Source organism: Buceros rhinoceros, unplaced genomic scaffold (assembly GCF_000710305.1).
Source record: "Buceros rhinoceros silvestris isolate BGI_N320 unplaced genomic scaffold, ASM71030v1 scaffold2976, whole genome shotgun sequence".
NCBI lineage: Eukaryota > Metazoa > Chordata > Aves > Bucerotiformes > Bucerotidae > Buceros > Buceros rhinoceros.
The window spans coordinates 152,572-163,240 of record NW_010416744.1 but is presented as its reverse complement, the minus strand read 5'-3'; the positions used below and the strand labels follow the sequence as shown (position 1 = coordinate 163,240).

At 44.1% G+C, this 10,669-nt stretch overlaps 1 protein-coding gene across 1 annotated transcript; it reads left to right on the top strand.

The window, feature by feature from the left end:
• Positions 1 to 836: 836 nt before the first annotated feature.
• Positions 837 to 7,389, top strand: ETAA1 (Ewing tumor-associated antigen 1; the record flags this gene model as incomplete). The annotated part of the gene is made up of 5 exons (XM_010137912.1): positions 837 to 974; positions 1,234 to 1,310; positions 2,858 to 2,976; positions 3,323 to 5,427; positions 7,274 to 7,389. Coding segments are annotated over 5 exons (2,555 nt in total), but the record flags the coding sequence as incomplete, so codon positions are not given.
• Between the last annotated feature and the right edge of the window lie 3,280 nt (positions 7,390 to 10,669).

Here is a 10,669-nt window from a genome sequence, read left to right as displayed (position 1 = left end):
AGGCGCGGTAAGGCCGGTGCGGTGTGAGCCGCCGCTGTCCCCCGGCCCTGTGCGTCGGGCAGAGGCTCTTCTTGTCCGGGAGTGATGAAGAGCCTCTTTCCGCGGCAGACACTTAGACCTGACCGAGGACGCCAGTCCACTGGAGGAGACGATAAAGCCTGGCCCTGGCAAAGCATCTCCTAAGATGCTCCTCACGTAGTAGCTGCATCTGTTATTTCCGTAGGCTTCTGCGGTGTCATTTCTGAAGGGCAGGGCTGACTAGCTGAGCTTCCCCTGGCATCTTCAGTTCACTTTCTGATCGAGAGAGCTGTGAGCTGGTTCTGCACAGCGATATTCCTGCTTCTAGCAGTCCCAGCTGCTTCCTCCCAGTGGAGGAAGTACAGACAAAGGCAGGTTGTGACCCAGCACAGCTCGGGGGCCCATAACCGTTGTGACCCAAATCAGAGTCTGGGTGAAATACACAGTGCAAGCAAGAATACAGAATATTCCTCCTTACAGGTATGCATAGTTTTAACCTAAGCTGAAGTCAGCATTCCCTCAAGCAGGAGGATTGACTGCTCTCATCCTTGCCATGAGATGCTGAGCATGTAGCTGTCAGGATCAGGTACTGCTCTGCCGACTGCGGTGATGTCAGACAGAGGCATATTCAATGTTACATGTAGAGTTGTGAACAATGTTCCTGTTGTAAGTAAAGGAATGTCGGTAAGCGTGAAGTTGATTTTTATTCTGAAAGTTTTTAAAGCATCTTCTTTATGCCTTGTCTTATTGTATGTTCTGAGTTATTTTGGCCTTTTCTTCGTTGATTTTTAATAAGGATCATCCTTCTGTTTGCACAGAGTCGTGTTTACATAAAACACCAAAGCGGTCGTTGAGTAGGAAGTCACGAATCCCTACTTTCAGCTCTCCTGTAAATGACACCGATATACAGCAAGAAATCTTTTGGGATCCTCATTCACCGATTGCACGCAGACTAGGTAACACTAACGAAACCCAGGCTTCGGGGCGCCTACTTGAGCCGTGCAGTGGGAGTGTCCTGAAAGTTACCACATTTCTTGGAAAAAAGGTCACTTTCTGTTACTGTAGTTAGTTCGTTTTATTTTCATTACAAACCCATAAATGCCTCAGTGCTGAATCAAGCTCTGATTTTAACACAGAATTATTTGAGATCTACTGCATTTTATAAATTGAATTGTTCTGCAGATATTAAGAAGGTGTTTTTGTTTGTTTTCACAGGCAGCGGAAAACCCAAACAGCCCACCAGCAGCTGCGCAGTAGAAATTTCCGAAATCGTTAATCGTATTGCTCCTCAGGTAATTGCTACTGTCCGCAGCAGAGCTCTGCACGTGCAGTCGTCAAAGCACTGCGCCCTCCTTAGAGAAGGCTCAGTCTTACATTAGTCTCGTGGTAAGAACTGGGTGCGTAGAGAACTAGTAACATGGTGATAAAGCTGGACTGAATTTGACTGGTTGCTCTCCTGAGTCACAGGTGCTGTAAAAAAAGACATATTAAGGAAGTGGACTTGGAGCAGCTCCATTTTAGAAAGTTTTACTGCCAGAATACAAGTTGTTGCCCCTGGTCTTAGGAAGACCAGTCTCTTAGTTTATCCGTAATCACTCATTTGTTAAAAGCCAAGAGTTTCTTCCCTTACTGGCTTTGCTTGGCAGTTGTTTTTAAGCATTTTGAATGGTCTTGAGTGGCTGCTGAAGTACAAAACCAACACTCAGATGAGGGAGGGACTCCACAGTAATCCAAGCACAGTGACTTGCTGTGTTATTCTACATAATTTATCTTTTTACCCTAAGATCTCAGTGTCTCCCTCTTGCTGTGAACCCGATGTCTACAGCCCAGAAGGTGAAACTGAGTCTTGGCTCACTGTTTGCTTTTTTTTAGGAGCAAGAAGAGAATCATTCCTGAACCAGTTCTGTAGTATTCAGCTTGCACAACAGGCCTGCTTATTTGCCAGGACCATTTAAAACGTATTCACTATTTGGCATATTTGTGAGAAATTATACTGAGGAATTGGAAAACCATTGATAAGGGATGCCGCTCCTTCCTTTTAAACGATTTCAGCCCTCTCAGAAATGTAAATAATATCAAGATTTGCAACTATTTGTTGCTTGTGTTCTTTTTCTTTAAAGAAAATAATTTTAAAAATTACTTTACAGAGAAGGAGAAAACCTACCCCAAACTACCTTGGTAGGTAGTGAAGTTCCAGTGACTTGTGCTGGCTTGCGTAGCGTAGTTTCCCACATCCCCTGGCTCTGGCCCTCTGTACAGTTCACCTCTGTGGTACTTTAGATTTCAGAATTCAAATCCAAGCCTGAACTTTGACGGTCTGAAACAACTTCATCTCCTTCTAAACTTCACTACCTTGTGTTTAAAGGCTCCCTGTGTAAAGGAGTTGTAATGGAATAAGGCAGAATTTTTTCCTGGAAGCGTACAGGAGATGATTTCTTTTGAATTCTCTGATCTCTTAATGCTGCTTTAACTGGATAAAGACGGTGCATCTCAGCCAGCTCCTTAGCAGTACACTAAAGTAAACAAGATCACAGCTTGTCGTGTGAATGTTGCAGGTGATGTGTAAACCTGAAGTAAATGTAACTCACGTATTTGAGCAGCAAAAGTAAAATTCAGTTATTGTAATGGAAGTTCCTGTTTTAAATCGATGTAGTTCGACAGCTATCAGGAGACAACGTCGCAGTAATCTCGCTTAGCTCGTGCTGGTTTAGCTCCTGTCTGTGGCTTTCAGCAGATTTGACCCTGTTTAATTGGTTTAGTGACTTTTGTGCAAGGTGTGTGTCTAGTCCAATCTTCATCTGGAATCAAATTGCTAAGCACTATAAATTTGATCATTCAGGACGAAAAAGCAGCCTGTAACGAAGGCTCCCTTTTAGGGACATGGATTGGCGAGGACGCTATTCCCTGTACACCCGGAGCAGTCAAAGTGCGAGCGAGGACCAAGTTGAGTTGTACCAGGTAGGTTACAGTTTTGTCTTGCCCATCACAGCTGCGCTTTGATGAAAAAGGGTACGTGGGGATCCTGTATGGTCAGTGAACCATGGCATTGTACATCAGCGTACAGAATGCTTCTAACTTCAGGCTTCTAGCACTTCTTACTGGGGTATTTCTTGGGATCTGTCACAAAGATTGCACGCCGGCTGCTCGTTGGAAGCGGTGGGATTCACTCCTACGCCCTGCTGCAGTTCAGTCAGAGAATGAAGAGCTCATATGGGTGCGTTACTGAGCTTGGCTCAACTTTCTCAGAAGGTCTGACTTTCTTTTATGGCTTTGTTTTTGGGTTTGTTTTTTTTTTTTATTCTAGAGATCTTAAAGTAAAAAATCCTGAAGAGGAACTCATGAAACTGGCCAAGGAATTTGATAAAAATCTAGTAGAGCTAGATGCAGTTCAGGAACAAGAGAAGCTTGGCCATGATTTCATCCAGATCACCTCAGAGGCTTTAAATCATTCTGAAGAGAATACAAAGAACCTGAAACCGCTCCTTGGTGAAGCTGCTGAAACAGATACTGCCCTGACCCTGGAACCAATTGGAGAGAGCACTGGCATCCCTGCTGCAGAGGCCTGTCAGTCCAGCAGTCAGAAGTCCATAGACCTTGAGGCTGAAATAGCCCTTCATGCTCTTTTTGACTCCTCTACCCAGAAGTGCAGTGGGCAGTTGAGCCAAGGACTATCCGGTATTTCTTTAAATAATAGTTTCCATGAAAATAAATGCACCTTGGAGGAGGAACACCTCCCTGAGCAAATTAAAGACGTGCAACATGGTAATTCAGAGGCATATCAAAAAGGTACTCTGTGTGCACTAGGAAGCGTGAACAAGACTTTTTCAAAACCTGGTACTCCCAAGCTGACAAAAAAAAATCATCCTTTGAAGTCACCATTGGTGGTCTCCAGTAAGCTTGCTGAAGTAGTTTATGATGACTTTGATGACTGGGATACAGATTTTTTGGCAGATGACTCTTTTGTGATGGAAATAACCCAAAATCCTGAATTGATAAGGAGTGAAGAAGCACCAACGATTCCTACGAATCCATCTGCGCATCTTGTCAGTGATGGTAGCAGAACCAAGGAAAGAAGCAGTTGCAATTCAGTAACTTGTTTGGGGAGTGTACACAAATCTAACAGTTGGCGGTTTTCACCTCTGAAACATTCCAGTAAAAACACAGGACATGTAAAATCGCCTTTACAAAAGCCATATAGGAGAGAAAACTCAAAGACAGAGACCGCAGCCTTTCGTGGCAAACATGACGTCAAGCCACATAAAATAAATTCCATTTGGAAAAGTCCCCAGAACAATGATTTGAGCTGCATCCCTGTCTCAGAGCGATCTGAAGTGAAGAATGGAAATGAAACTATTCAGGCTAAAAGTGACCCTGTTCTTTCTTCAGGATCTAATCCTCCTAGACAATGGACTGGAAAACCTGGGAATAACACACACAGTATTTTCTGTCAGTCACCCAGTGTTTCTACTAACACAAAACCTAACGATCTAAATAAAGCGGTTAACCAGGTTAACACAGGGCACTTAAATCAAGCTGAAATACTAAAGAAATGTTCTCTGTCATTTGATGACTGCAATGAACCGAAATTCTCTGATGAGGTATTAGATATGTTTTGTGAATCCGATAGTCTTTGGGATGCAAACTGTGAGGATGATGAATTGTTGTATCAGGTCTGTGATGATATAGAAAAGCAGACCCACAGCCAGGACATTACACAAGGCAATGAGAGAGCTAAAACCGTGCAAGGAGCCAGTATTAATTCCAGATCAAATGCTGGTAAGAGCTTCCCAGCATCTAAACCAGGACTACCTGATCTCTTGGCACAAAACACAAAGGCAAAACAGGATGCTTTCTCACTACAGGATTCCTGTAGGAATTCGTCAAAGGCTGCACAGGGGCTGGCCTCCCCAGGTCCCACAGTGAACCGTCCTCCAGCTGTGATCTCGGGTACTCCTGTGGAGTGTAAGTACACACTGTCTAAAAACTGTCATCCAGCTGCTTCCGGAGATACTAGAAAGACTGTTTTGGGAAAATGGTACAGGTTGAATTCTGTGCCGGCAGGAGAGACTGGTTCTGAAGTAAGTCCTGTTAATGGAGTAAACTTTTTCAGTGGCAACACGTTAGACAACCCAGATCTTTTGTATAATGCGGGAAAGATGCCAAATAACAGTTCTGGTAACAAAACATCACTTGTGCCTTCAAAGTTTAAGTTCCGAAAGACTAGCAGTTGTCAGGGTGCTCTTCATGTTGGCTCTGAAAATCCTGAGAGTCATTCTGGCATCGAAATTGCTCCGCAAGGTTTGGGAGGAAGCAAGAATCAGGTGAATGCCACTTTGCACAGCAAGCTTGACAATAAGAAACCTCCTTTCAAGAGGCACCTTTCAGAGTCTTTTGCACTGCCTACATCAGGTATTTGTCTTTATTGTGTCACTGTTGGACTGTTTCTGTCTGTTTTCTTACTGTAATCACAATGTCAGAGAAAGTTACACTGTATTGCAACTTACGATGGGCTTCAATGTCCATCCACTCAGCTGAGTCGATATGAGATGTTCTAACAAGAATTTGGCAGTTTTCTCCAAAATTAAAATTATCCTGACGCATCTCTTCAGTTCCTGTACTAAGGACTTCTGTTTCCCATTTTCATCTGACTTCTCTGAATACTTGACGCTCCCTCTCCATAGTCACTCAGAATCACTAGGATCAAGTACAGGCCGATGGCAGCCCTGAGCATACCATATTCTTAAATTGCTCCTTAAAAATACCGCTGGTTTGATAGGTAGTAAACGTTGCAGTGCGTATCAGTGCTTTAATTTACAGCTCATTTTGAAAAACATTAAAAATTACTTGACCATGATTCATAGAACCCCAGTGGTTTTTAACAGTGGGGCAGGGAAGGAAGGCAGCAGGTGATAAGGAATGCGAATTTCTTTTTATGATTGTACAGCTGGAATCTGGAATCACTTGATGCTTCTAAAACTTCAGCCCGAGCGCTGTTTGCTCTGCGGCTAAAATCGCCATTGAAATATTCTTGTGTTACCGGTCTAAACACAAGCGTTTCCTTTCATCTAGAGGAGGGCGAATTGTCGAGCAGCTGTCTAATACTCCATGCACTGGTGCTACTCGTAGGGAAATGCAGAACCAGTCAAGTGCCAGTCAGTCTCGCTTTCACTTCATCTCCCGGCTTGGTGAAGTTGCCGTCAGTATTAATTGTGATAGAACGTGCCTTTAGAGTGTTCTATATCAACCTCAATTTTCAGGAAGCGCCGTTTCAGAACACCAGCAAAACCCCGAATTCCTGCACACCATCAGCGTTATTTGAACAGTCAGTATTTTACCGGTGTTTCTTTCCCAGCAAAGCAGCAGATAAATGGAAAGTAGCAACTCTGGATGTTAAGGGAGAAGGGAGGGGAGAGATAATTAGTCATTCCGTGGAATGTTCTAGAGAATACAGCAATGAAGAATAGCAGCGTAGGTTTTCTTTACAGCTACACAACAACTGTTCTCATCTTAAATTTCTGGTGAAAGGACATTGCTGTAACAACAAGATGGATGTTAAGTGATCCTGTCAAAAACTGACAGGTAATTTTTCAGGGACACCTTTTTTTTTCAGAAGCAAAGAGACCCTTTGTTTAATTTACCTGGTTTGAAAGACAAGTTATTAAAAACACATTAATTGGAAAAGGGGGTATAAAACTGGTAAAATTCTTGACACGTGCGGGGAGTGTTCCTGTTGGTTCCAGGGAGGTCAGGACTTTATTGTATGGGAATTTATAGTTCTGTAACACAACATATAAAATATTACGCTCAGCTATCATGTTCTTGTCTCCTTTGCCAATTTTTATTGCTACTTTTGACCTTTTTTCAACCTTTCTGGTTTTATTTGTGTGACACCTGTACTGTATCTGACCCCTGTGTCTATACCATCTCCATGCCCATATCTCTGCCTAACTCACTAAATTGTAGAGCCCTTTTCACTGCCCAAGGTTCACTTGAAGGGCAGCCAAGTAAAATTTCCTGGAAGCAAATGTCTGCATCCCCAGATTTTCGTGGGGAGGTAGTAATCAGTAGCACTACAAAGGTCATGCATCTTATCCCCCTTCCTGCCTCGGGGACAGGAGAGATGAGCCATTTTTAACCTGGGTGCCTGGTATGTCAGGATAGTGTGCTCCTGCCATAGATCTGCAGACACTGAAAACAGATAAAATACATATTGAACAAACCAGAAGGCTCCTAATACCTTTGTTTTTATTTACAGTGTCTGTGGTGGAGCAAAAAAATCGAAAATGTTCTGAAGAAGAGATTGAAAGGAAAAAACAAGAAGCTCTTGCACGAAGAAAATCCAGAATGCAGGCGCTCGTTAAAGATGCTTGAATTTGGAGTTTATTTTGTCTGTGGAGTAAGTTTTGGGGAGGGAAATACTGTAATGCTGGCAGACCCTTTTTAAACTGTTCATGGCTACTGGTGGCGAGCCTGTTCTGTTTCTCAGTGTAAAAAAATCTCGAGCCGAACCATAACTAATATTCTGTGGTGTTTAGTTAAAAACTACCAGCTGTAAATGTGTAGTCCCAAACTACCTTCAGCACAAGGATGTGCTGAAATTGTGTGGTCTGAACACCATCAGAGCACACAAGTGTTTGTATGCCCACGTTCAGGTGTCAAAACCAGGCTGTGTTGTGTTCTCTCACTGCAAGTAGGTGGTTACTCACTGCGAGTTAATCGATAGGAAGACTCTCAAGTATGCACAGACTAAGAAATACCAACGTTTCCTCTCAGGTAGAAGAAAGTTTCTAGGTTTTCCTTTAAAGAAAATACAATCTAGAAAACACCCAACATTGGAATTCTAATGGAAATGAACAGGATGTGGAAAGCGTGCTCAGTCTGTCTGCGTTACCTTTGGTAAGGATTGAACAGAGTGAAGGAAGAATTCATACACAGTTTTCATAGGGTGAAAAAGCATCCTGGAAAGGACATTTTCTCCCTTTGGTTTTTAATTCCCTTCCTGAAGAGCTGGAAATACCCTTGCTAACAAAATGGGACCACCGTTTCCTAAACACGCTTTACCAGCCTAACTGAAGGCAGCCTCTGCCGTTCTACCAAGCCACGAGCAACGCATAAAATACGCCAGGTGAAGTCTCGACAGCTATGAATCAGTTTGGCCTCACGGGTTGTACATATTTTTCAAACTAAAGGCTGTTAGAACATAAAAATGCAATGTCATGTCAGCTTAACAGGGTCTGATAGAATTTTTGATGTGATAGATGGGTGCAGAGCTCACACTGCCAAAAGTGCCTGTGGGTAAGCTGCAAGAGCTTTTTCAGCTGAGAAATGCTTGTTTGTAAACATGTGACACTATGGAAAGTGACTGTGAATTCTTGTTGTAAATAAATAACTTTGAAATGTACCAAAGGTTAGAGGGAGCTTTTGGTTTCGGTAGTATGTGCCTTTTTTGTAACTTCTAAAAATGTAAGTATTGTATATTTGTACATTATCATTAAACTTTTTTATGTTTTTTCTAGTCTGTTCTGGAAAATACTGTACTACAGAAACTGGTCAAAGGAAGAGACATGGGAATTCCGCACGGAGCTCACCTGAATGTTCTCTCGTGGTGACCTATCCCAGTTATTCCATGCCTCAATTTTGCACCTACACTGGTGACAAAGTGCTTCCTTGGATCCATTTAAACTAGAAATCCTTGGGGGAGGATCTGGTTCTGCACACAGCTATCTGCAGTAGGCTCTTGAAATACTTTGCTAGTTTTTACTAGTGAATTTTCTTTTGTGTTAACCCCTGCTGTTGGTGCTAGTGAGTCGATGATAAAATCAGATCCCAAAGGCCACGCTGGTGCCTGGTTAAGTGTTACTTACAGGCTGTGGCTGCAGCTCCCTGTCCTTCAGCCGTTGTGCAGTGGATGGTGTGATGAGGGGGATGAGCTGACTGATCTGACTGAAAATTAACCCAGAGAAAAGGATTTCAGCTTTTCAAAGAAAGAACTTCATCATAAGAGTACCCAGAACAGATAACACAACACGGAGCAGCAGGACTCCTCGCTGGGCTGTCAAGCCTCTGCTGGCAGCGATCACACAGTTCGTAAGGCAGCAGATTGGCATGTCCACATGATGGATAAACGTAAACCCCAAATAGTGGCTGTTGTAAAAATTGTATTTATCCTGAGAGTGTAGTTGGATCTGTGTATCTGAGGGACGAGCTTGTCTTTCTTTGTGGTATTCTAGGAACACCTAAAGTATTAGCCAAGAAAGGGACAATGAAGACAGGCTGCTACTAGCGTTTAATATGGGAGTTACAAAACATTCCTCTAGAAATAATTCTGTAAAGAAACCAGAACAATCTTTGGGTTTAAGGATAATTGATATGGTTAATTCTATTTCTGATTTAAGAATATGAGCTAAGTGGAAATGAAGGAGCTGTGGTGGGTGCCAGAGGCTATTTTTTAAGAAGGTTTCATTCCCTAATGTGAAAGAACTAACTTTTAATCAGGTGTCAAATCGGGATAAACAGGAGAGACGTAGCACAAAATACAGGCTGAGCACATTGCGGCTGCCCACGCTCGGCGTATGAAGAGACCCTGCCACTATGCGTCGTTTTTTTGGTCGTCCCCTGGCTATCCCCACGCGCCCGATCACACCATCTCTCAGTGGACAAACTGAACAGTTACTTCTGTTTGTGATGACGCTATTAGAAGCAGAGAAACTCTTGCATTAAAATTAAACCATTCCTATAGCGTTTTTGTTAGGCAAATTTGATAAAAGGGACAAGAAATACGTTAACCCCATCCCGTTTCATTGGTGGAGTCAGTGCAGGCAGACGATTCATCAGGCTTAGAAATAGTTACAAAGAACAACCTCTACAATAACACTCCATGAGGTAGGAATTTTTGTCTTTAAAAATATATATATATTTTCATATTGGTTGGTCAGAAACATCCAAAAGACTTGGAAGAAATCTAGTGAAAAAAAATATATCCAGGGTTGTAGCAGGGCTGGAGCTGGAGCTGGCTTGGTGCCTCCTGACCTGCGGGCCCAGGCTAGGCACGCAGCCCTTCCCAGCAGACCTGCTCCAAGGGCAGGCGGGGAGGCAGGGAGGGCACCGCAGACGTTGGGCACCTGAACTGCCTGCCGGGTGTGCGTGGCTCTGCGTCCGTGGTACCTGTCTACAGCCTGAACTGCCTGCCGGGTGTGCGTGGCTCTGCGTCCGTGGTACCTGTCTACAGCCTGAACTGCCTGCCGGGTGTGCGTGGCTCTGCGTCCCCGGTACCTGTCTACAGCCTGAACTGCCTGCCGGGTGTGCGTGGCTCTGCGTCCGTGGTACCTGTCTACAGCCTGAACTGCCTGCCGGGTGTGCGTGGCTCTGCATCCCTGGTGCCTGTCTACAGCCTGAACTGCCTGCCGGGTGTGGATGGCTCTGCGTCCGTGGTACCTGTCTACAGCCTGAACTGCCTGCCGGGTGTGCGTGGCTCTGCGTCCCTGGTGCCTGTCTACAGCTGTTTCAGGGACGCAGTGCTGGGCCGCAGGCAGCCAACAGCTTCAGAGAGCAGGGAAGTGCGATGGGCTCCCTGCTTTGTTTCCACCGCTCTCCTCACCTCTGCGGAAGGAGGTGGAGCCACCGCCTCATGACCCCGCAGTTTTTACAGGCT